Source organism: Neomonachus schauinslandi, chromosome 1 (assembly GCF_002201575.2).
Source record: "Neomonachus schauinslandi chromosome 1, ASM220157v2, whole genome shotgun sequence".
Taxonomy (NCBI): Eukaryota; Metazoa; Chordata; class Mammalia; order Carnivora; family Phocidae; genus Neomonachus; species Neomonachus schauinslandi.
Window position 1 is genome coordinate 153,568,007 of NC_058403.1, and position 26,778 is coordinate 153,594,784.

The window sequence follows — 26,778 nt, forward strand, 5'->3', positions numbered from 1 at the left end:
AAGCTGTCTGGAGGAGAGGGGGGAGTGGGGAGAGGGAGGAAGATAACAGAAGGAGAGAGGCAGAAGAGGGGGGTGGCTATCCAGTTGTTTCAGCACCATTTGTTGAAAAGAATTCTTTCCCCAATGAATGGTCTTGGCACCCTTGTGAAAAAATCAACTGATCATAAATATATGGGTTTATTTCTGGCCCCTCAACTCCATTTCATTGGTCTACATGTCTATCCTTATGCTAGTACCACAGAGACTTGATTACTGTAGCGCTGAGTAAGTTTTGAAATTGGGAAGTGTGAGTCCACCAACTTTTTCAAGATTGTTCTTTCTCAAAATTTTTTCATCTACTTTGGATCCCTTGCATTTTCATACGGATTTTAGGATGTATTTGTCAATTTCTATAAAAAGGCATCTAGGGAGAGGAGAGAAACAAAGAAAGGCATCTGGGGAGAGGAGGGGAGAGGGAGAGAGACAAAGAAAGGAAGAAGGAATAGAGAAACAGAAAAGAAATAAAGAGAGGAAGAATGAGAAAATCCATTATCTAGGCCCTGGAAAGAGCCAAAGGCAAGTAGTTCATTGACTCTGAGTGTAAACATGGACCAGATAAAGAGGACAGAGGGACACCTTTCCCTTCTGTAATGAAGTAAATGTGCAATTCAAACCTTAAAGAACCAAAAGAAACTAATTAAGTCAATCTCACAGCACTATTATAGACCTCCTTATGCAAAAAAAATATTGTTACAAATTGCTTTCTTTCCTAGTTCACATTGAACACTTCAAATATTGTATTTTTCTGGTAATAAAAATAATAGATATTAAATATCACATTTTTAAGACTCCAGATAAATAGGTTTTATGTTTTCCTGTTTCTTCCCCACTTAAAAAAATAAGATATAATTTATGTACCATTAAATTCACCTTTTTATACAATTCAGTGTGTTTTGTATATTAACAGGTTGCACAACCCTCATCACTAATTCCATAAAGTTTTCATCACCCCCAAAAGAAATCCTGTTAGGAGTCACTCCCTATTCCCCTGACTCTCAGCCCCTGGCAACTAATTTACTTTCTGTTTCTGTGGATTCATCTATTCTAGACACTGCATGTAAGTGGAATCAAACAGTAAGTGGTTGTTTGTGTCTGACTTCATAATGTCCACCCATCTTGAAGCATGCATTAGTACTTTTATGTAATGTACTCCTTTTTATGGCTGAATAATATTCCACTCTAGTGTATGGACATATCTATTTAACCATTCACCAGTTGATGGACATTTGGATTGTTTCCACGGCTATTATGAATACTGTTGCTACGACCATTCATGTACACATTTTTATGATAACATGTCCTTCATATTATCTTGGATATACCAGCTAGGAGTAGAACTGCTGGTCACCTGGTAACTCTGTTTCACTTTTTGAGAAACTCCCAAGCTGTTGCCCTGGCAGCTCCACTATTTTACATTCTTATCAGCACTGTATGAAGGTTCTAATTTCTCCTTATCCTCATCAGCATTTGTTATTGTCCATCTTTTTGGTAACAGCCATCTTCATGGATGTGAAGTGGTATCTTATTGTGCTTTTGATTTGCAGTTTCCTAATGACTAATGACGTTAGGCATCTTTTCATGCACTTACTGGTGGTCTGTACGTTGTCTTTAGAGAAATGTCTATTCAAATCTTTTGCCCATTTTTAAATTGAATTGTCTTTGTTACTGAGTTGTAAGAGTTCTTCATGTAATTGGAACAGAAGTCCCTAATATCAGACACGTGTTTTGAAATGTTCTCTCTATCCTCTATGCTGTCTTTTCACTTTCTTGGTGCCCTTTGAAGCACAAAAGTTTTAAATTTTGATGAAGCCCAATTATCTATCCTTTCTCAGGTTGTTTGTGTGTTTGGTGTAGTATCTAAGAAAACATTACTTTAAAAATTCACCCCTGTTTTCTTCCAAGAGTTTTACAGTTTTAGCTCTTATATTTGGGTCTCTGATCCACTTTGAGTTAACTTTCTGGATATGGTGTGAGGTAGGGATCCAAATTCATTCCTTGGCAAGTGGCTATCCAGTTGTTTCAGCACCATTTGTTGAAAAGAATTCTTTCCCCAATGGTCTTGGCACCCTTGTGAAAAAATCAACTGATCATAAATATATGGGTTTATTTCTGGCCCCTCAACTCCATTTCATTGGTCTACATGTCTATCCTTATGCTAGTACCACAGAGACTTGATTACTGAAGCGCTGAGTAAGTTTTGATATTGGAAAGTGTGAGTCCACCAACTTTTTCAAGATTGTTCTTTCTCAACATTGTTTCATCTACTTTGGATTCCTTGCATTTTCATATGGATTTCAGGATGTGTTTGTCAATTTCTATAAAAAGACATCTGGACTTTTGACAGGGATTGCATTGAATCTATAGGTCAATTTGCGATCTTAACAATGTTAAGTCTTTATTTTTTTTTTAAAGATTTTAGAGAAAGAGAGTGAGCAAGTGTGGTGGGGGAGAGGGAGAGAGAATTTCAAGCAGAGTCCCTGCTGAGCATAGAACTCGAGGTGGGACTTGATCTCACAACCCGTGAGATCATGACCTGAACTGAAACTAAGAGTTAGATGCTCAATCGACTGAGCCACCCAGGTGCCCCGAGTAGTAAGTCTTTAAAGAACCTGGGTGTCTTTCCATTAATTTAGATTTTAACAATGTATTGTAGTTTTCAGTGAACAAGTATGAAAATAATTATATATATATAAAATTTTTGCGCTTGGTTCTCTGTCTCCTGGTTCCTGATATAGTGTTCCTAAGACCCTTATAATTTCCTAAGTTATAAGAGCACTAGGAGTATCTTTTTTGTTCTACTATTTGGTCTTTGACCCTGGTACCTGACACAGATACCCTGACCTAAGACCCTTGTAATTTCCTGAATGATAGCAGTGTCTTTTGTTTTAATGAGGTGATTCCTGGTGGGCTCCTGGAGAGAATGGAGGCTGGTCACCAGAAAGATGAAAAGCCATGATTAGAAGCTTGGAATTTTTAGCCATTCTCCATCTTCTGGGAGAGGAAGAAAAGCTGAAAACTGAGTTAATGACTGATCATGCCTATGTGATGAAGCTTCCCTAAAAATCCAGAAAGTACAAGGTTCAGAGACTTTCCGGGTTGATAAATGTACCAGGAGGGTGGCACACTATTAACTCCATGGGAACAAAAACTCTTGTGCTTAGGACCCTTCCAGACTTTGCCCCATGTATTTCTTCATCTGGCTGCCCATTCAAATCCTTTACAAGTCCTTTGTAATAAACCAGTAATCTAGTAAGTAGACTGTTTTCCTGAGTTTTCTGAGTCAATCTAGCAAATTAATTGAACCTCAGGAGGAGGTTATGGGAACCTCTGATTTATAGTCAGTTTGGTCAAAAGCACTGGTGACAACCTGGATTTGCAATTAATGTCTGAAGAGTGGGGTTAGGGACAGGCATGGGCAGTCTTATAGGACTGAGCCCTTAATCTGTGAGGTCTGTGCTAATTATAGTTACTGTCAGAACTGAAGTGAAATGTAGGACACCCAGCTGGTGTAGGGGAACTGGTTGGTGTGGAAAACCAACAAATCTGGTGTCAGCAGTATTATGAGTCTAAGAGTAAAGAAGAAACACAGGAGTGGTTTTTCCTAAAGAAGTTTTACACTTCCTTTGTTGTATTAATTCCTAAGCATTTTGTTATTTTTGATGCTATTATAAATTGGTACCATTTTCTTACTTTATTTTCAAATTGTTTATTGCTAGCATTTAGAAATACAATTGATTTTTAAATATTGATCTTGTACTCTGCTGCCTTGCTGAACTCATTACTAAGCTCTGCAAGTTTTTTTGTGGATTCCTTAGGATTTTCTCTATATAAGGTCATGTTTTCTGCAAATACAGACAGTTTTACTTTTCTTCCAATCTAGATACATCTCATTTCTTTTGCTTGCACTAATGACCTGGCTAGAACCTCCATGGTAATGTTATTAGGAAGGGCAAGAGATGGGTTAGCCTGGTGATGAGTATTAAAGAGGGCACGTACTGCATGGAGCACTGGGTGTTATACGCAAACAATGAATCACGGAACACTACATCAAAAACTAATGATGTAATGTATGGTGATTAACATAACATAATAAAAAAAAAGAAAAGAAAAAAACGATTTTAAAAGTCCAACCAAGCCAAAAAAATAAAAAATAAAAATAAAGAGTGGACATCCTTATCTTGTTGTTGATCTTGGGAGAAAGCATCCACTCTTTCACATGAAGTATGATGTTAGCTATGGATTTTTCATAGATGGTCTTTATCAGGTTCACAAATTTCCCTTCTACTCCTAGTTTGTTGACTCATTTTTTTTATCAGGAAAAGGTGTTGGGCTTTGTCAGATGCCTTTTCTGCATCTACTGAAATAATTACATGGTTTTTGTCCTTTATTCTATTAATAAAGTGTATTTAGTTGGTTCATTTTCATATACTGAAATAACACTGCATTCCTAGCAAAGTAATGTCTCTAATACAGAAAAGTTTTATGAAAATTAAAAGCACTAAACAACCCACTGTTGACATCTTTGTTAATATCTTTGTCTAGTATATGTGTATTTATCTATGTATAATTTTATACAAAATGATGAAATTATCACATTGTTTGACAGTATCATTTGATCTTTGTTGAAAATATTTGTTAATGGCTGCACAGTATTTACAAGAACATATCATAATTCAATCATACCCCCTCTGTTACATATCAAGGTTGACTCTAATAACATCTATTATTAAAACTGTGATGAATATTCTTTTTTATTTCTTGGCATAATTATCTATAAACACTGGATTACTGGATCTAAATTCTGAACATTTAGGGGCACCAGGGTGGCTCAGTCAGTTAAGCATCCGACTCTTTTTTTTTAAATTTTATTTTATTGTTATGTTAGTCACCATACATTACATCATTAGTTTTTGATGTAGTGTTCCATGATTCATTGTTTGCATATAACACCCAGTGTTCCATACAATACGTGCCCTCCTTAATACCCATCACCGGGCTAACCCATCCTCCTACCCCCTCTCCCCTCTAAAACCCACAGTTTGTTTCTCAGAATCCATAGTCTCTCATGGTTCGTCTCTCCCTCCGATTTCCCCCCCTTCATTTTTCCCTTCCTACTTTTTTTTTTAAACATATAATGTATTATTTGTTTCAGAGGTACAGGTCTGTGATTCATCAGTCTTACACAATTCACAGCACTCACCATAGCACATACACTCCCCAATGTCCATCACCCAGCCACCCCATCCCTCCCACCCCCCACCACTCCAGCAACCTTCAGTTTGTTTCCTGAGATGGAAGAGTCTCTTATGGTTTGTCTCCGTCTCTGGTTTCATCATTTCATTTTTTCCTCCCTTCCCCTATGATCCTGTCTTGTTTCTCAAATTCCTCGTATCAGTGAGATCATACTTGTCTTTCTCTGATTGACTTATTTCACTTAGCATAATACCCTCTAGTTCCATCCACGTTGTTGCAAATGGCAAGATTTTTTTTTTGATGGCTGCATAATATTCCATTGTATCTATATACCACATCTTCTTTATCCATTCATCTGTTGATGGACATCTTGGCTCTTTCCATAGTTTGGCTATTGTGGACATTGCTGCTATAAACATCGGGGTGCATGTGCCCCTTTGGATCCCTACATTTGTATCTTTGGGGTAAATACCCAGCAGTGCAATTTAAGCATCCGATTCTTGATTTTGGCTCAGGTCATGATCTCAGGGTTGTGTGAGCCCTGCAATGGAGTCTGCGCTGGGGGTAGAACCTGCTTAAGATTCTCTCTCCCCTTCCCTGTGTCCCTCCCCAACCCTGCTCATGCTTGCACTCTCTAAAAAAATTAAAAAAAAAAAAAAAAAAAAAAAGAATTCTGAACATTTAAAAAGCTTCATGAGTTCAATACATTGTATGGTGACTATACTTATTGTGGTGAGCACTGAGTAATGTATAGAATTGTTGAATCAATATGTGGTACCTGTGAAACTAATATAATACTGTATGTCAATTTTATTTCAATAATAAAAAAAGAAGAAAAGCTTTATGGGTCTTACTAAATTGCCACTTAGAAAAAGCGTTCCATGTTTAATTCACATCAGCACTTTTTAACTACATTCTTTATCAGCAGTAGGCACTAAGCCTAACTTTTTTGTTATATTTACAGCTCTTTCAATTTGCACTTGTTTGATTCCAGCTAAGATTCAACACTTATTCTGGTGTTCTGGGGGGACAATTTTGATATATGTAAATATTTTTCTATAAAAATAAGCTCATCTGTTTTTCATACTTATTTTTTTTATTTTTATTTATTTTTTATTTATTTATTTATTTATTTTTTGAAAGATTTTATTTATTTATTTGACAGAGAGAGAGACACAGCGAGAGAGGGAACACAAGCAGGGGGAGTGGGAGAGGGAGAAGCAGACTTCCCACGGAGCAGGAAGCCCGATGCGGGGCTCGATCCCAGGACCTGGAATCATGACCTGAGCCGAAGGCAGACGCTTAACGACTGAGCCACCCAGGCGCCCCTATTTTTTTTTTTTTTAAAGATTTTATTTATTTATTTGACAGAGAGACAGCGAGAGAGGGAACACAAGCAGGGGGAGTAGGAGAGGGAGGAGCAGGCTTCCCGCAGAGCAGGGAGCCCGACGCGGGGCTTGATCCAGGGACCCGGAGATCATGACCTGAGCTGAAGGCAGATGCTTAACGAATGAGCCACCCAGGCGCCCATTTTTCATAGACTTATAAAACTTGCTGACATTTTAGCTTTTTTGGTAGTATGTGAAAAAACGTTTTCCCCTTTAAGTTTTCAGCCACTTGATTTTATATTTTCACACTTAATATTTAAATCAGAGGGACTTTTCCCTTGTGGCTTTTTGGCATTTATGTTTAGAAATTCCTTCCCCAACCTGAGATTAGATGAATACACAACTACTTGGTTTCATCAAGTTGCTTTTCAACTCATTAGTCATCTGGAATAAATTTTTATATGGTGTGAAAAATGGTTCTAACTTAATTTTATACCAAACTGTAAACCATGTGTCTAAACACCTTTTACTGAATTATTTATCCTTTCCTCACTGAATGTAGTTGTGCCAACTTTATCATGTACAACAGTTCATCCCAATATCTCTGCACTTCCTACTGTGTTCCAATGATCTGCCTGCCTAGTGTTCTACCCAAAAGAAAGAAAAATGAAGCACAAAACAGAGATAAGCAATATGAATAACTAGCCTCAAATTTTTAACGTTGATAAACACAGGGATGCCTGGCTCGTTCAGTTGAAGAGCACGCAGCTCTTGATCCTGGGGTCATAAATTCAAGCCCCACGCTGGGTGTAGAGATTACTTAAATAGACAGAGAGAAAGATAGATAGACGAAAAAAATTTATAATAAAGTCGATAAACATAAATTATTATTATTACTATTATCCCAAATAGCTTTGGGAATACATGTTTAAACTTTGATTTTAATTAAGCTTTGCATTTTTCCCAGATCCCCAAAAGGCTTTAACTTCTTGGTAAGGAAACAGAAGCTGGATACAAGGCCAATGCCCTTCCCAACTCCCTTAGTAACCAGTAGTTGAGTGTGGCAGTAGTGCAGAACTATGAAAATTCTACAGGCAAACATGGAATCAAGAACTGTTCCTCTGATCAAGATGATTAGCAGGATAACAATGGAAAAAGTAGAAACAAGGTAGTTTAAATACTTAGAATTGTGTTCTAAGTATAGATTCATATTATAACATATGGACTATCCTTTACTAGCAAGAATGAAATAGAAATGATTAAGATATCACCATTGTCCTGACTTCACTGAGACCAGGGAGAAAACAATGTACAACACCCCATAGTTAGCTGTCTTACCTAGCGATGCATAGGAACCTGGATTCAGGGCACCTGCACCTAACCGCCCACTTCGTGCAGACTGCCCGGCAGCATGATGTGCCTTAGCACCAGCAGCAGCATTCACATCAATGTCACTTCGTGAACGCTGCAGGCTTCCTGGAAGGGAACTGGCTTTGCTGCTGCCTGCTGATACTATGGGAAAAAAAGCATAGGTAACCTATGTTATTTAAATCACTGCAAACAGCATGAAAATTATATAAACCTGAAACCATCACGAGCTAATCCATGATGACAAATGGTCAAAAAGGAAGCAGGGTACAAACGAACACTAGAAAGTACTCTATAGTATTTTAAAGTAAGAATGCTTCCGTTTCAACCCTGTTACAACTACATCTTCTTGGACAATTTTCTCAACATTTCTCCGCCTTTCCATAAAATGGGAAAAAAGCACCTATCCTTTGTAAAGTTCATACAACCGTTTTGTAGATGAAGAGATGATGTTCATGACTGATTCATGAAAATGAAGCACTGTATGATAAACAGATGGCAGCACTGTTATTTTTTTTACTATCAGAAAAATGCAAGGAGAACTACTCCAGGATATGGTTATTCAGAAAATAATGCAGATTCTACCACTCTTAGGCAATGCACATTAAGTCATTAAATTTCTGGTCTTTAGTTTTTCAGTTTTATAAAGAGTTTTATAAACTGTGAGGTATGATCCATGAATAGGCGAAATCAACAGAGTGGGTCATGACCAGCACTGTAAAGAACTGAAACAAGAGAAAACAGAGTGCATCAGTAAGGGTAAGCGGTGCTTCAGAGAACTTGGATTATGCTGTATACTATATAATATGTATATATGTTGTATACATTACATTGTACATATTATGTGTAGTGTATGTATATAGTATACAAACACAGCTACAACGTATATATATGTGGTATTAGGTTTCTATGTAAAATATGCTATGACTCTTGCTTAGAAAGGCAGTTTACCTCTTCCAGCCACAGTTGATGGGTTTGCTGTAGACCATTTGGAAGAAAAAGGGCGACTGCAAGGTAATAAGAAAGACTTTTAGTAAGAAGATGTAATTTATTACTCCTCTCAAAACAATTAATGAAATACTACTGAGTTTTCTGAACAGTTTACTTCTAAATTTTAATTTTCCTTTTACAAATCATTTTAGAACAGTCGTTGTCACATTATCAGTGGTATCTCAGTTAGCCGTGAAGCAAAAATGAAATAACTAGCGATGAACAGACTGTAAGCTCTACAAAGAGAGGCAACCAGCTTGCTATTGTTCACTCTGGTCCTCAGCACCCATTACAGTGCTCACCACAGAGGATACAATAAAGCACACTCCAACACTTGTATTCCAAGATGTTTTCCTTAGAAGGAAAGAGAGAGTTATCACTAGCACACAGGGAATTCAGCATGACCAAAGCCTCTTTCACCTAAGCCATAATGGCTGTGGCCACTGGCAATTCATGCAGTTATTATGTAGGTTATAAGACCACCTCTAGCAGTGCTACTGAGCGTTACTGCATGGCATAAGAGAAATGAGGCTAAGAACTACTGCTGAGGATAACATGATTAGAAAGCAAAACAGCTCAAATCATCTCAAAGAATCCACCATCTCTTTTAGTATCTTTTTTGATTATCTTTGTATGTAAGGGGGATTAGGAAAGTATATCTATAAATCTTAAAAGTGCGGGGAAGAGAGAAGCAAAGACTCCAAACAGGTTAACAGCAGGCTATTGAAAAATATTCTTTAAGTCATTATCAAATTGTAAATTTGGTAGTTGGTTATTAAACCCAGTATTGTATTGTTTTTATAACTGGCCCTTAAAACTTATTCTATTAGACTGAGGCAGACCACTTCAAGGTTCACAGAACTTAAAAGTTGTTTATGTTTAAAGATGTTAATACTGAAATAAGATAAAATATCTTGTTTAGATACTTGCTACTTAAAGTACAGTCCATACTCAAAAAGCAAAGATATCACCTAGGAACATGTTAAAAAATGCAAAATCTCAGGCCCCGTCCCAGATCTACTGAATCAGATTCTGCATTTTAACAAGATCTTTAGGTGATTCATAGGCACTTTAAAGTTTGAGCAAAGTAAATAAAAGGGAAAAAAAAACACAACAAAGCTCATTTGCAGTGAAGGTTTTATCACAAATTTAAACAGAAGTTTGGTTAATTATTCCTACAATAATTATACTGAAATCGGATTTTATCTGCTTTTATTCTGAAAACCTTTAAGTCACTGCATGTTAGTCTAGTACCCATAAGACCCTGGGAGTGCTTCCTTGAGTCTTGTGCCCTAGCTTGCCTCACTTGCCTCACCCTGGTCTCCCTCCCACATCAGAGAGCTGCCAAGGCAAGCAGCAGTCTTTGTGGGGTCAAAATCTCAAAGGGACAGGAATTACATAGGGGTAAGCTCACATTCTGTCAGGAAACCTGCAGATACTTGAGGCCACTGCTTGGGAGTAGAGATGGCACTAGAAATTTTAGCAACCTCATAGGGCTAGAGAGAGAGAAAATTAGAGTTAAGGCTACCAAGGCAGCAAGGGTTTGAGGAAGCCAACATAATTATGAGAATGGAACTACACAGAAGTGAGTCAGATACTAGGGAATTTGGCCCCCCTGAGGGATTTGCTAAAGTTTTAAGTTGTGCAAAAGATGAGGCAGGAAAGCAGTGTATTTTTACTAGTCACACAGTGCTGTGTCAGAGTTCTGAAGATGACTTCTGAATCCCCACTACCATTCCTCCATTATAATGCCCCAGAAATACGCTGCTTATTGTATGAACTATTCTGGGGTTATTAAAAAATGTATATAAATCAGTGTTTCCCAATATTTTTCACAGACATGAACATACAGAAACAAAATTTGAATCACTAAAATCTTCACCCCAAAAGAAGTTACACCACCATGTAATCCAACCCTTGAGACACAGGCCAAAAAAGTAAGTACAGTTGACCTTTGAACAACACAGATCTGAACTGTGTGGGTCCACTTCTATGCAGATTTTTTTTCAACAAATACAGTACAGTGCTATAAATGTATTTTATCTTCCTATGGTTTTCCTAATATTTTTTACCTTCCTTTATTGTAAGAATACTGTACATAACATATATACAACATAAAAAATATGTGCCCATCGACTGTTTATGTTCTCAGTAAGGCTTCCAGTCAACAGTAGGCTATTAGTAGTTAAGTTCTGGGGGAGTCAAGTTATATGCAGATTTTTAACTTTATGGGTAGGCACCCCTACTGTTCAAGGGTCAACTGCACATTCCAGTTATCATTCTTTCAAGGCTTCAAGTGAAAGCAAGCAGATATTCAATCATCTAATTTAAGAAACTACAGGGAATTGGAGAGGAAGAAATCAGTAATATCATTTCTATGACCTTACTTGAGACTTTCCTGTGAGCTAGATGAGGATCTGTCTGATTGTGGAAGAGATGCTACACTGCCAGAACTCTTTAAGTAAGTCTGAAGACTCTTCTGGTAAGATGGCTCAAGGGAATTATACAATGTTTCAGCTTCACCAGGAAAGTGATTTCTAAGACCCATATATGTCCTGTAAAACAAATGAACAAACAACAAAAAGGGGAAAAAAGAACATAAAGTAATAGCTTAACATAAAATGTGTACATTTGAGAATGAAGATGAGACCATATTAATATATCTACCACATATCAAGTGAATACTTTTTTAAAAAACATTTTATTTATTTATTTGAGAAAGAGAGAGAGGAGGGGCAGAGGAGGTAGGAGAAAGAATCTGAAGCAGAGTCCGCACTGAGCGCAGAGCCTGAGGAGAGGCTTGATCCCACGTCTGCAAGACCGTGACCTGAGCCAAAACCAAGAGTTGGACACTTAGCCAACTGAACCACCCAGGTACCCCTCAAGTAATACTTTCTAAATTTAACAAGTTTTGGTGGAAAGCCGGTAGGCTTTTGAGAAAAGCAGATCTCTGTTCAAAATCTGGCTGTGCTCCTTACAGTTTGTGTGGCCTGGAGTTAACCCCAAATCTCCAAACTTCTGTTGCCAATCTATAGAAATACCACATTTGGAGGATCATTTTCAAGATTAGATAGTAATGTATACCAAGTACCCCACAGTATCAGGTACTTAGCACATTCTCAATAAATGAGAGCTATTTTTATTCATAATGAAAGTGAGGATGTTATGATGGAATAGGAATAATGAAGATTATACAAATGACAATGTGAAGTCAACTGTTAGCCATTTGGTACAGATTTTTTTTTTTTTTTTTTTTATTTGAGAGAGAGAATGAGAGAGAGAGAGAGCATGAGAGGGGGGAGGGTCAGAGGGAGAAGCAGGCTCCCCGCCGAGCAGGGAGCCCGATGCGGGACTCGATCCCGGGACTCCAGGATCATGACCTGAGCCGAAGGCAGTCGCTTAACCGACTGAGCCACCCAGGCGCCCCTGGTACAGATTTTTTTAAAAGTAATCTCTACACCTAATGTAGGGCTCAAACTTACAATCCTGAGATCAAGAGTTGTATGCTCTACCAAATGAGCTAGCCAGGGTCCCATATATCTAGTACAGATTTAATGGAGAAAAATCTATCTCGAAATTACTAAAGAGCTAATCAAGTAGAATACTTGAGACACTTGTGATATTTCATTCTTGCAGTATAATTCCTTTCAAAGTAAAGATCCAAGTACATTAAAACTGACACAAAAATACATTATAGACTTACTTTCTTGCCTCCACTCTGGCCTCAGCATCAGCATCATGAATTCCCTTCTTAATAGTTTCAACCAAGACAGCTGCATGTCTATAAAACAAAACATGTTATTTTTTCTGAAGATTTTATTATTTTTAAGTAATCTCTACACCCAATATGGGGCTTGAACTCACAACCCCGAGATTAAGAGTCTCATGCTCTACAAACTGAGCCAACCAGGTGCCCCAAGCACCTTTAGATTCATGAGTAAAACTATATTTCACCACAAATTATACTTACTACCTCTATGTTACACATCAGTCACAAAGGGGTAGGGGAGATAAAAAGATTAGTGCGCAATAATAAATCTAAGATTTCTCATAATCCACCCCACACATTTCATTCATGTATGGTTTCCTCCTGACAAGTCAAACATTAAAAAGTTGAATATAATTATGTTTACAAGGAGTCCAGATAATGTACATAAGTATAGTACTCACATTTTAAATTCTTAATGAATAAAAAAAAAAACCCTTTGGTGTGGTTCCTCACCAACCCACCAATGTCGAAATGATTTGCTAATAGTATGATTAGTTATGATCTGACCTAACTGAATAGTAGCTGCCACAAAAGAACTTAAAGGAAACTTAGAATTATATCATGCCTACATTAAACAACAAACTCTATTTTTTTAAAAAAGGGCTGTAAATAGGTTTAACGATTTCCATGGAAATGGAAAATCAGCAAGGTATTCAATAGTAAATGCAGGTATACCCCAAGCTTCAAACTTGAAATTACTACCATGCAAATAGCCAACTAGCTACTGACCAACTAGCTGTGCACATTTTCCTCTTGTTCATCTCAGAGCTACATTAGACACCACCCAGTATATTCCTGACCAATGACACCTGACAACTGGTACAGAGAAACCTCTCAATGAATCTCTTCTTAAAATCTCTTTCTTTTGAAAAGAAGGGCCCTCCTTCTATCTTAAATCATTTATTACTTGATTAATTACACCTCAGGAAACCTAGGTCACTTGTCTGGAGATACATTTTAAAATTTCTGCCCAATTTAACCTCTTATAATCCCATTCTAGTTAAGAGATCCTCACTCAACTCACAAATGAAGAAAATCACAGCTGCACCAAGTAAGAGGAGCCACACTATATCACAGCTTTAAAGGAAAACCAGTACAAATAACTTTTAAGCAAAAGGAGAAATAATGCAAAACCCATCCACTTTTTCTTTTTTTTTTTAAGATTTTAATTTATTTATTTGACAGAGAGAGACACAGTGAGAGAGGGAACACAAGCAGGGGGAGTGGGAGGGGGAGAAGCAGGCTTCCCGCTAAGCAGGGAGCCCGATGTGGGGCTCGATCCCAGGACCCCAGGATCATGACCTGAGCCAAAGGCAGGCACTTAACAACTGAGCCACCCAGGCGCCCCAAAACCCATCCACTTCTAAAGAACTGGTGACAATGGGAGAAGAAGGAAGTGGGAAAGTAAGAGTCAATGCATACCTTTCCAGTGAATGAGTCTGCCACTCTTGTAACAATAAATCTAAAAATTCAAATGAACGCCTGAAAAATAAAAGTTAATTATAACCAAGTGTTATAACATATTAAGTTATATTAATTTAAATGTTAATTAGTTTCTTTTATAATACTGAACTTTGTTCTCTGAATTAAAGTATAACACATGTTTTTAGATATCTTAACTGTCAAATACTTAACTTACTTTAAGGCTCCAACTATTCCTATGCTAAAAGAGTTCAAAAAACCTTCAGGGTTCCCCATGATTTTACCTTAAAATGTTTGTCAAATATAAAAATTTAATCCATTTAATTTAAAAAAAACTTGTCAAACACCTACTCTGCACTAGAAATTGAAGATATACAATGGTGACCAAGAAAGATGGCATGGATCTTCCATTTCTGCTTTTCTTAAATATGCATAATTTTTAATCAAGTATTTCTATCTTTTCTCCTAAGACCTCTAGTTCTCAACTTCTTCAACTGTCTCATTCTTGAGCTTCTCTTCGTTCTTGGCATCTGATGACACAGTTGTTCCCTCTTTCTTCTTTTATTAACACTTTTCCTCCACCTTCCCTTAAATAGGTGCTCACATGGTTGGTGCTGATCTTAGCCCACTTCTCTTTCCTAGTCTTTACTTGGGTAACAACATCTGTATTTTTGCCCTCAACTGTGACTATTAGCTATGCTTCTCACATCTAGGCCTTTATCTCCAGCACTGGTTCTATGATTCAGCTGTTAAGTCAAAGTTTCAAGTAGTTCATGGTTGAACTGGACATCCCTACATAGGCGGAGACTATCAACTCAAACACTACCTACAAAAAACAAATTAATTCTTACCCTCTCGAATCCAGTCTTTTATAGCCCATATTATACAGTTTAAAAAATGAAAACAGGGAGGTTAAATTAACTTGCCTAAAGTGACAGGACCTAAACCCTGGCATTCTGATTCCAGAACTCAGTCTGAAGCACTTGATATCACCTCTTCATCCATATCCAATGATCAAATTCTCATTTCTACACCCAAAATCACTTAAATTATTTCCTGAATAAAGCCTCAATCAATTATCATCAATACAGCTCTAGTTCAGACCCTGCCCCTCTTATATAAGCTATAAGAATTCCTACTTAATTAAACCCATACTTTTCATTGTCCCTTTTTAATCATTGGTCATAGCTGAAATAAAAACTAAGATGGATGACATTACCTCCTCACCTAAAACTGTCAAAGTATGGAGCAATGTCAAAATTTCTCTTTGTAGACATTCAAAGCCCTCTATATTTTGACTTCAACCTAATCCTACCCTCCCTACACAGCCCCTCCACCCCGTTAGCTTCTTTTCCTACTGAGACTTTCCATTTATCATGTGTTCTGGTCTCAGTGGCCTGCCTGATGGCTCTGCAGCGCTCAGCAAGCTTACATCTCTGCGTAGGTTACACCCACTCAATTCCCCTACAGTTACTGAATTGCTCCCCGTTTTCAAGGCAATTTTATGATGCATTTCTTGACTCTTCCTCTCTGTCACATTCCTATTTCTCCAATTACCACTTTCCTCAATGTAAGACAGAGATTGGTAAACCTTTTCTGTAAAGGGCTAGACGGTAAATATTTTAGGCTTTGTGAACCACATACAAGTCTCTACCTCATATTTTTCTTCTTTCCCCCTTTATAACCACCCTTCAAAAATGTAAGAAATAATCTTTGCTTGCAGGCTGTATAAAACTAGACTGTTGGCCGGATTTGACCAGTAAGCTGTCATTTGCTGACCTCGGACGGACCTAAGAGATCAGTGATCAAACAACTATTGCCAAAACTCTGAATCACTTAAAGGCAACAATGTCTCTTTCGGCTTCTTCCTAGCAGTCAAAGTACTTAAATACATATTTATCAAGTAAAAAGAGTTTTTTCAATTTTCTTTGTTACTCAAACAATATTTATTGAAACAATAATGACCAAATGAATAAGAACAGATTTTATAAGCATATAGCAATAGAAATAATATCAAAACATGATCAGATAGGACTATAGTTTAAATTGTTGTGAACCAAATGTCTTTCATTGCAAATATAAAAAAATGTAGTTATTTTCTTATGTCTACTGTCTTGCAAAAATCGTTTAAGATGGTTTTTGAATAAAATAAATCAAGCCAACATAATTTTAAAATAGTTAAGAAACTGAGATCAAGAAAAGAATATGAATTCAAAAAAGATGGGTACATGTACCAAATTAGCATATAAAATATGGTATACTTAAATGTCTTTATTTTTAAAATTATTTATTTCTAAAGTTTATTTTTAATTGTACTTGACATACAATATTATATTAGTTTCAGGTATATAACATAGTGATTTGACATTATAAAATGCTCACCACAACAACTGTAGTTATGACCTGTCACCATACAAAGTTAAACAATATTACTGATTATATTCTCTATGTTGCACTTTACACATCCCTGTAACTTACTCATTTTATAACTCAAATTGGATCTCTTAATCCCCTTCAACCTATTTTGCCCATCCACCTCCCCTCTGGCAACCATTAGTTAGTTCTCTGTATTTCTGAATGTTCATTTGTTTTGTTTTTCAGATTCCACATATGAGTGAAATCACATGGTATGATTCAATTTTGTTTTCTTGTTCTTTCTTTTTTGTTTTTTTAAGTAGGCTCCATGCCCGGCATGGAACCCAATGCAGGGCTTGAACTCACGACCCCTAGATCAAGACCTGAACCAAGACCAAGAGCTGGACATTCAACCAGCTGAGCCACCCAGGTACCCCCGATTCAATTTTTGTATGTATGTATGTGTGATGTACGTATGTATGTATTTCTTTATGTAACTAAGTAAGTACTCTGAATACCCAACATGGGGCTCCAACTCATGACCTTGAGATCAAGTCACATGCTCTTCCAACTGAGTCAGTCAGGCGTCCCTGATTCTTCACAATTTTCTTAAACATCAAATGTACAAATCTTGTTTTTGTTGTCTTTAGTATTGCTGGTGACAGTGATGACATTAAAACAGTAGAAATCATAAGGAGAGACAGAGAGACTGACAGATTGACCTGATATGGCTATTTACTCTGTTCCAAACACTACACTGAATTCTACTAATGTGTATCTATCTCATTTTATCCTCACAATTCTATGGGATCAATATCATTAGCCCTACTAACATATGTAGATTCTGAAGTTCAGAGCAGTTTAAATTGCCCAAGGTAGGACAGTGATTCAATGGCAGTTGTAGGACTCTAGCAAAGACCTGACTCTAGACTCCATCCTCTCTGAAAACCAGGCAACCAGTGGCCCAAAGAAATCAAAGCTTAATATGATAAAACTGAGAAACGTGAGTGGTTATAATGATCATTTCATTCCTTTTTCCTTATAGGACATAAGATAAAAAATTTACTAAGGTTTCTAGAAGGCAAGAAATCAGTGACAACTAATTTTTACACCAGAATAACAATTAATCATAATACAATATTAAAGCTATACTAAGAATTTTTTTCCCTCAAAACTTACCTTCTTACAGGAACTGATTTTGATGTGCAATTGCTTGTTATTAAAGGTATAAGTCTGGGTACATGAGTATGCTGAAAAAGATGTTTTAGAAAAGGTTGAAAAATATTGTCTACTTCATATAATCCCTTCTTCTATTTGCCTTACAACCCAGCATTTAGATATATTAGAACAGAACAAAAAAACCCATAAAATCAGATTTGGAAAGAAATTAAGACTGTCAAACAGTTTCTCCAATTAAAGTAACGGTAATGATAATATAGTTTCAGAAGGGCAGGTGTGGCTGAAATAATATATTAGAAAGATAAGTTAATTGTGTAATTGCAAAGACCTATTAGGACAGTGTATTTCTGGGGAGGGAGCACTAGAGGGAGTGGGCATGCATCTATCATGCTCTCTGAGGTGCCATGGCTACTGCTGCTGGAAAAAATAACTACTAAGTTATCAAAGCAAGTAGGCAGAGTGAATCTGCACATCTAACTACTGGGAATGCACTTGGAAATGGTGATTTTAATGTAACCTTTACTGTCACTGAACCACAGCTGTCTAGAATTCAGGTAAAGTTCAACAGATACAATCTTTTTTCTTTTTTCAACATTTATTTATTTGAGAGAACGAGAGAGCGTGTGCCAGTGCGAGGGGGAGAGGGAGAGAGAGAATCTCGAGCGGACTCCCTGCTAAGCGCAGAGTCCATGATGCAGGGCTGGATTCCACAACTGAGATCATGACCTGAGCTGAAATCAAGAGCTGGATGCTTAACTGACTGAGACACCCAGGTGCCCAACAGATACAATCTTTTGATTTCTATCAGTAATTCTTAAACACTCTTCTTTAGTGAAGTAAACACTAAAAAGTGCACAGGAGACAGAAGAATAAAACAGTAATCTAAACATACATATTTGATGCTTCAAATATCCTACTTTTTCTTCTGAGCTAATGGTACAAGATGGATTACCTAGAAAGCAGGCTCTGACATGAAGTCTACCATACAGGATATTAAGAAGTGCCCTTGGAATCAACACCTGTGGAAGGGTGGTGAAGGAAGCAGGAATTGGCAGACAAAGAAATCAATCTGATTTAGCCACAGGATATTTTCACTAAAAGCCATTAGGGAGCTCTGGAGTTAAAATGGCCCTTCAGAGTAGTCTTGAATTAGTTTAAAATGGCCAAAACGTTATACTTCCACATTAATCAGTTACTGGATGTGGGCCATAAAGGGAAGGCACAAGACTTTGGAAAAGGCAGCTCTCTACAGCTGAGGCAATCCTTGAAGAGGAGGCCGCTAAAAACTGTCTGCCAGTAGTGCTTACAGTATTGGAAAAACAAGTCTTTCACTGAAGGAGAATATGTATCACATCTGTGTCTGCTATAACTAACTCAACCAAAATAAAAAGTGCAAACTTTTTTCAGCTATTACAGAGGGAAACCACCTATAGACCTGAAGTTTTCAAAATGAGAATTATACAACACTCAGCATGGAAGGGCCGTGTGGACTTGTTTCCTACAGCACCCGGAAGAACCCATTCCCCAAACACGGCTATGGACTTAAAGCCCAAGGAGACTCCCCAGTCACAACACACTATATAGGTCTTACCTACCATCCTTTTCCTCTCTCTCATAACCTCCCCAAAACCCTACTGCTGATTAGCCCACATTCAACACAGTGGCAGGGATGGGGAGATACAATGACCTATTACTACACCATATTCAGGGGGAGCTGTACCAAAGGAAAATAAAAAGTGAACCTCATAGTTACAGGTGAAGCATTTCAACCAAACATCAAGTCAGACGATTTAGATTTTAATGTATTAATACAAGTCAATAACTGAAAAATACAAAGATTCTTTAGAATTAAAAGAATTAGAAATCAAATACAGCAATCTAAGGAAGCAGTCCTCTGGGAGACAAACACAATACAGAAAACAGGAAATAACATAAAACAACAAAACCACCTGATTTGTATTTTCACTGAGATGACAGAATAATATATCAATAACATTAAGCAAGCTTATGAAAAATGAGAAATTTGAAAGCAATGTTATGATGTGTAAAGCCTAAGAATGACAACATGGATACTGTCATGTAAGTAGAATTAAAAGATATTTTTCTTGAGAACATATACAGCTATAAGGCAAAAGACAAAAAATTTAAGAAACGATAAATGATACTGAGGTTGCAAAATCTGTATAATAAGACTAACAGAAGAAAAAAACCTGACAAAGAAAACAGAAGCAATAAATAAATGATCCATGAAAACTAACATAATTTAAGGAAAATTCATCTTCGTCAGAAATCCTTATCCACTGTGTGCAAGGGTAGCACTAATGAAGGAAGACTCCTAGACCTGCTGTAGGGAAACTTCTAACACAGAGACAATTCTGTAAAGCTTCCTAAAGTTTTTATTTTTGTTTTTCTAGAAAAGAAACAAATGGTATCTCACTTCTTAGATAAACAATAAAAAATTAAGAAAACAATTCTGAATGAAAAGTAAACAATTAAAAGCAATTTCTTTTTAACTTTTTAAGTAATCTCTACACCCAACATGGGGCTCAAACTCAACCCTGAGATCAAGAGTTGCACATTAGGGGCACTTGGGTGGCTCAGTCGTTAAGTGTCTGCCTTTGGCTCAGGTCATGAACTCAGGGTCCTGGGATCGAGCCCCTTGTTGGACTCCCTGCTCAGCAGGGAGCCTGCTTCTCCCTCTCTTTCTGCCTGCCTCTCCGCCTGCTTGTGCTTGCTCTCTCCCCACCCCCCGTGTTAAAAAAATAAATAAAATCTTAAAAAAAAAAAAAAGAAAAAGAAATGTCCTTTGGAGCATTCAAAAAAAAAAAGAAAAAAAGAGTCGCACACTCTACCAACTGAGCCAGCCAGCTGCCCCTGAAAAATAAACAATTCTGAGGAAAAAGGAATATGTAGCTAAGGTCCAATTTTTTAGTTCTTCTGTAAAGGCGAAGAAAAGCCACTTCAAAATATGCAAAACATGCTCAGTTGGTTATGCTTCTGACTTCAGCTCAGGTCCTAAGATCAAGCCTGTGTTGGGCACTACACTCAATGGGGAGTCTGCTTGTCCCTCTCCCTCTGCCCCATCCCCAACTCATGTGTGTGCACAAGCTCTCTCTCAAATAAAAATAAAAAATAAAAAATAAGACATGCAAAGATAAATATGCACGAAAATTGAGAACACACTACATCAAACAAATTATGCAGAACCAATTAAAAACTGGTTAATAAGAGTTTACTAACAAACAATGGTCAGGAATGAAAGTAAAAAACTATAATTTTCTTTCTTTCTTTTTTTTTTTTTAAAGATTTTATTTATCTGACAGAGAGACAGGGAGAGAGGGAACACAAGTAGGGGGCGTGGGAGAGGGAGAAGCGGGCTTCCTGCCGAGCAGGGAGCCTGATGAGGGACTCGATCCCAGGACCCTGGGACCATGACCTGAGCTGAAGGCAGACGCATAATGACTGAGCCACCTTGGAGCACCCAAAAAACTACAATTTTCAATTGCTGAAAATGAAAATGTTTTTGTTCGATTTAATGGTTAAGGGAAAAACAACATGAATGAGATAAAATATAAACTTTTAAAAATGTGAGTGAAGTAAAACAGAGGTTTTATTCTTGACACTGATCAAGAATAAGGAACTTCTAAGAACATAAGAAACAGGTAAAAAAAAAAAAGCACAATGAACAGAAAACAGAAATGACAGGAAAAAAAACACTATTTCAAAATGGTAATAGTAAAAAACTTTGAGCATACATAAAGTAAGAATTGTTTGGGGAAATGAAATTGACAAAAATCTAGAATCAGAATTTGCCAGATAAAGTACCTTTTTAAAAAGTGAGACCATAAAGATTTTGAATAATATGAAATATCAAGCTAGATTTAGAGATGAACAAAGTACTCTATAAACAAATTCCATATTCTGCAAGTACTAAAAGACTACCTATATAAATTTAGGATGTACTGGGACACAAATAAAATTCAAGGCATTCACTGAAGAAGAAACTGTATAACCAAATTCTCTGATCAGAATGTAATGAAATTATACTAAGGATGACAAGAGTAACAAAAGAACCAACTGAAAATGCAAATAATATCATTATGTAATTCAAAGAGAATGTTGAAATGAAAATTACAAGTGATAAATATAAAAAGAATTTGGTAAATCTAAATCATTGGGATGCTGCTAATGCCAACTCAAAAGAAAACCTACAGCCTTATAATATTAAATAATAAAAACTGCAACAAATTATCTAAGGACATACCACAAAGATCTAGGAAAAAAAAAAGAAGAGAACACAAGTCAAAGAAAGGAATTAAGAAACTTACAGGAACTAAAAGATTAGGAAAAAAGCTGAAGAACACCCCTGAAAACTATAAAACTAAAATTTGAAGCTTATAAAAGAACTTTCATAAACGGGGCGCCTGGGTGGCTCAGTCGGTTGGGCATCTGCCTTTGGCTCGGGTCATGATCTCTGGGTCCTGGGATCGAGCCCAGCATCGGGCTCCCTGCTTAGCGTGGAGTCGGCTTCTCTCTCTCTCTCTTCCCCTCTACCCCTCTCCACCACTCGTTCTGTCTCTTGCAAATAAATAAACAAAATCTTAAAAAATAAAAAAAGAACGATATTGCCTCCAGCAAGTGTAAAAAAAAATACTGTAACAAGAAAAAATGGTAATAGAACCACAGTGGTAGAGACTTTTTTTAAGAGAATACAGTATACGACCTCATGCCAAAGATTCTTAAAGTCTATATGAAACGGATATACTGAGAAAATACAACTAACCATTCAAAATGAAACACAAAAGTGCCCAGAGTCTAAAATACTAGAAAAGTCATTAAAGAACTTCCAAGGTCAGCAAGCCCTAATAATAGAATAATACACGAAATTCTATAAAGACTCATATATTGAAATGAATGCCAAAATTTTTTTTTTTAATGTTTTATTTATTTATTCATGAGAGTCAGAGAGAGAGAGAGAGGCAGAGGCAGAGGGAGAAGCAGGCTCCCCGCCTAGCAGGGAGCCCGATGCAGGACTCGATCCCAGGACCCCGGGATCATGACCCGAGCCGAAGGCAGATGCTTAACCATCTGAGCCACCCAGGTGCCCCGAATGCCAAAATCTTAACTGAAGTATTAGCCAAATGAATCTAGCAGTATAATGATTTACAATGGCCAACCAAAATTCAGTTCATGAATGTACAATGGATAAATAATCTTTTTTTTTTAATTTTATTTATTTCTTTGAGAGAGAGAGAGAGTGAGAGAGAGAGCGCAAGAGGGGGTAGGGTTAGAGGGAGAAGCAGACTCCCCGCCGAGCAGGGAGCCCGATGTGGGACTCGATCCCGGGATTCCGGGATCATGACCTGAGCCGAAGGCAGTCGCTTAACCAACTGAGCCACCCAGGCGCCCGATAAATAATCATTTCTAAAGATATTAAATAGATAGTTGATAAGATTTCACATCTATTCCTGATCAAAATTTAGCAAAAATATCAACAGAAGGAAATTCCCATAATCTAATATAGAGTATCCATAGAAACCTGAACCAAACATCATAATTAATGCACTCCCATAGACTCAGAGACAAAACAAAGATCTCAATAATTCCTACTACTTTTTAACACAGTTACCCAGGTGCTGGATTGAGAGAACCTTAAAAAAATACTAAAACAGAAAAGGATTCATAGCTTTCTAAATAATCATTTGATTTCACTGCTGAAACAACCTTCTGGTGCAGCAGTATTGAAACAAACCTTCATTTCTTTACTAGGAAAGAACAAACTGATCAAAGAAACTGAATAGGAGTTTAGAAAACAGACTCATATACTTAATGGAAATTTATTATGTGAATATGCTGGCATTGCCAAGAAAAGACTGAATTATACATGCCACTGAGTCAACTGGTTTTGTATTTGGGGGGGAAATCATATTAGATACCTATCCTTCACAAGGAAACAAAATCCACTTAGATCTAAATGTAAGAAGCAATATTATAAAAGTTTCAAACAACTGAATATCTTATAATTGTGAAATGGGGAAGGTCATTTTAACTATAACAAAACCCACAAAAAGAGCATTGTCTCAATACATAAAAATTTGAAAGTTCATATAAAGAAATAATAGCTTAAACAATATTTGAAGAACTGACAGACTGGTACCTACATCTATAACACAGAATCAATATACTTATAGGACACATAAGACCTTTGAAATCAGTGAGGAAAAAATGTACAAAGTATAAACTGGCAATCCACAGAAGAATTCTGAAAGGAAAAAAGTGCCTAATGTCTCTAGTAATCTAAGAAATGTGAAGTAGAATATGAAAAAATATTTCATTTATCAAATTATAAGGCCTTTAAGAGACTGATAATACACAATGTTGGAAAAGGATGGAGAAAAAGGACTCCATAAACTTCAGGGGCAAGAATGGTGAGGATGATTTAATGTTATTGTCCTTTAACAGAGAACCAGTCTAGACATTAAGAAGAATTATATGGATGGACAAGGGAAGCTGCCCAAGTAAATGAAGTTTAAAAAACAGGTTAAAAAATATTATTTATATATATGTAAAATACAAATATTATGTTTATATTTTGTAATAAATACAGTTAGAAGTTTGGAAAAGTATATATTGAATGGCTGGAGTGATTAGTTGTAGAAGAACAGAATTCAAGAGGGTAGATTCATTTTTTTAACTCTGTTTTTTGGGAGCACATTCAAGATATGGAAGATGAGAAATACTAAGAATCTCCCTGTCATACCACTGCCTATAACATTTTTGTTTTACATCTGTCCGTTACTACCTGTAACATAATTTTAAACACACACACACACACACACACACACACACAAGTACATGTACCTGTGTGTATTATATTCTGTATGCAAGCATGTTTACTTGGTAATCTTCTGTATTATTTAAATGTTCTATAATAACTGTACTAACCAAGTATTGCTTTTATTTCAGAAAAAGTCATTCAAAAGTGATTTTCCTTTGGGGTTAAAAAAAAAGTACCAACGACTTACTTAAGTATATTGAAAACAGAGAAGTGGGGAGAGTGAAGGAGAAACACAGAAGAGAAGAACCTACCCGAATGATAAATCTGATAGCTGCACATCCAGAAGTTGCCATGACTTTTGCACTGTTGGGGACAAGATTAAACAGCGTAGGTACAATGGCTTCAGCGCCATGATCAAATTTGTTTCCCAAAACTGTTGAAAGATGTCTACAAAGGAAGACAAAAAAAAAAATTTTTTTTTAATATTAAGTATAGGTAGGACTATATAATTTAAAAATATTCTCTTACTGAATTAACTTAAAATTTTTATTTTAACCACTTCTAATGGCAGAAAAACAAAAGAGAAAGGGAAGTGCAAATATTACTTCATTTCCTTGTTTTTCCTTCCCTTTGTCTAGTCCAAAGTTGAAATTTGGCATTTTACCATATCTCTCTTTTTAAAAATATTTATTTGTTTATTTAGAGAGAGAGTGCGGGGGGTGTGGGGGGGGGGAGAGAATCTCAAGTAGACTCCATGCTGAATGCAGAGCCTGCAGGGCTCAATCCCATGACTCCCAAGATCACGACCTGAGCCAAAATCAAGAGTTGGATGCTTAATTGAGCCCCCCAGGCACCCCCACATTTAAAAAAGGTTTTATTTTTTACTTTGGGGGGTCAGATGAGGAGGGAGAGCGACAAGCAGACTCCCCACTAAGCGCAGAGGCCAACAGGGAGCTCAATCCCAGACCCTGAGATCATGACCTACCGAAATCAAGAGCTGGACGCTCAACCGACTGAGCCGCCCAGACGCTGCTCCAGGTGCCCCTTTACAATCTTTTTACAATGGCGAAGAGAAGCCATCTGATGTCAGAATTTAACCATTATCTTGACAGGTAAAACATTCAGCCCTTACTGCTCTGACCTTTAGTCTTTATCCATCATATATTTCTACTCTGATGCCCCAACATAATCTTAAATTCAACGTATTTTACAAACAAGTTCAAAATCTTACCCACATTAGTACTCGTCAAGACAATCTCTATTTCTATTAATGGTACCACTACCGTTTTAGTCCGAAATACTCCCTTACATCTTTGGTGTAGGGTTTCAGAATTCTGGGCTGAAAATACAACTCTATCATACACTAGTTCGTTGGGTGACCCTAAACTACTAAATTCAGCCTCTAATTGCATGATTTAGTTAGAACACTTAAGAAGGATGCTGTCATCACTCACAGTTCTGACAATGCTTGCAGTTTTGGTTACTTTCTATATATTCATGTCTTATTTAAAATACACTGTTGGGATACAATTAGCTCCAAAAGATCAGGTTCTTGATTCACAGAGGTACTCAGACCTTTAGTGTTCCATTATACTTTCAAGTTTTCTAATGTCTAAACTTGCAGGCAAAAAGGAATCTCAGGGGCGCCTGGGTGGTTCAGTTGGTTGAGTGTCTGCCTTCGGCTGAGGTCATGATCCCCTGGGATCGGCCCACGCCGGGCTCCCTGCTCAGTGGGGGGCCTGCTTCTCTCCCTCTGCTGCTCCCCCTGCTTGTGTGTTCTTTCTGTCAAATAAATAAATAAAATCTTAAAAAAAAAAGGAACCTCAAATCAGAAGCAAGGAGGTACCACCTATGTCTAGATAGGGTGGTCTTCCTTTAAAGAGTGAGTTTTATTTTGGTAGGCAGGTGATGTACTTGGGAATCAGCCTGATCTTTATCAGTTTATCAGAAGGAGCCTTACTTTAAAACTAATTTAGTATTATTCCTATACAATGGCCTTTCTGGGATCTCTGCCAAATGCCCTGGGTATTCAACTAGGTTTCTCCATTCTGACTCATCAGAACTTGAACTTCTCCCAGCCCGTATGAGCTCTGGGAACTGTTGTTTACCTTATAGCCTCCAGCACTAGTTCTTTCCCATCCTCAGGGAGTTGCACCTTTCACATGCACAGATACGTATTCAGCTAGACTCATGGGATCCCTTATCCACTTCTCTATAGCTCTCTGTTTCTCTCTTTACTCTCCAGGATTCTGCACTGTAAATTTTAACCACTCCAATTTTCAGAAACTCCAGTCTCTGTTTCTTCAACTCATGAAACTGTCTTGCTCTCCTTGGGTGCTTCCTCTCTTCTCCATGGT

At 37.1% G+C, this 26,778-nt stretch overlaps 1 protein-coding gene across 18 annotated transcripts in view; it reads right to left on the reverse strand.

Annotated features, from left to right (window-relative positions):
* The window catches only part of CLASP2 (cytoplasmic linker associated protein 2), a 183,368-nt gene that overhangs the window by 74,041 nt on the left and 82,549 nt on the right, over positions 1-26,778 (reverse strand). For all 18 annotated transcript variants that reach the window (XM_044920799.1, XM_021677581.2, XM_044920794.1 and 15 more), the window contains 7 exons: positions 24,733-24,868; positions 17,644-17,714; positions 14,110-14,169; positions 12,622-12,699; positions 11,306-11,473; positions 8,880-8,935; positions 7,899-8,072 (listed from right to left, as the gene is read on the reverse strand). In XM_044920799.1, the coding sequence (XP_044776734.1) occupies positions 7,899-8,072; positions 8,880-8,935; positions 11,306-11,473; positions 12,622-12,699; positions 14,110-14,169; positions 17,644-17,714; positions 24,733-24,868 (743 nt within the window). The remainder of the gene's footprint in view (positions 1-7,898; positions 8,073-8,879; positions 8,936-11,305; positions 11,474-12,621; positions 12,700-14,109; positions 14,170-17,643; positions 17,715-24,732; positions 24,869-26,778) is intronic.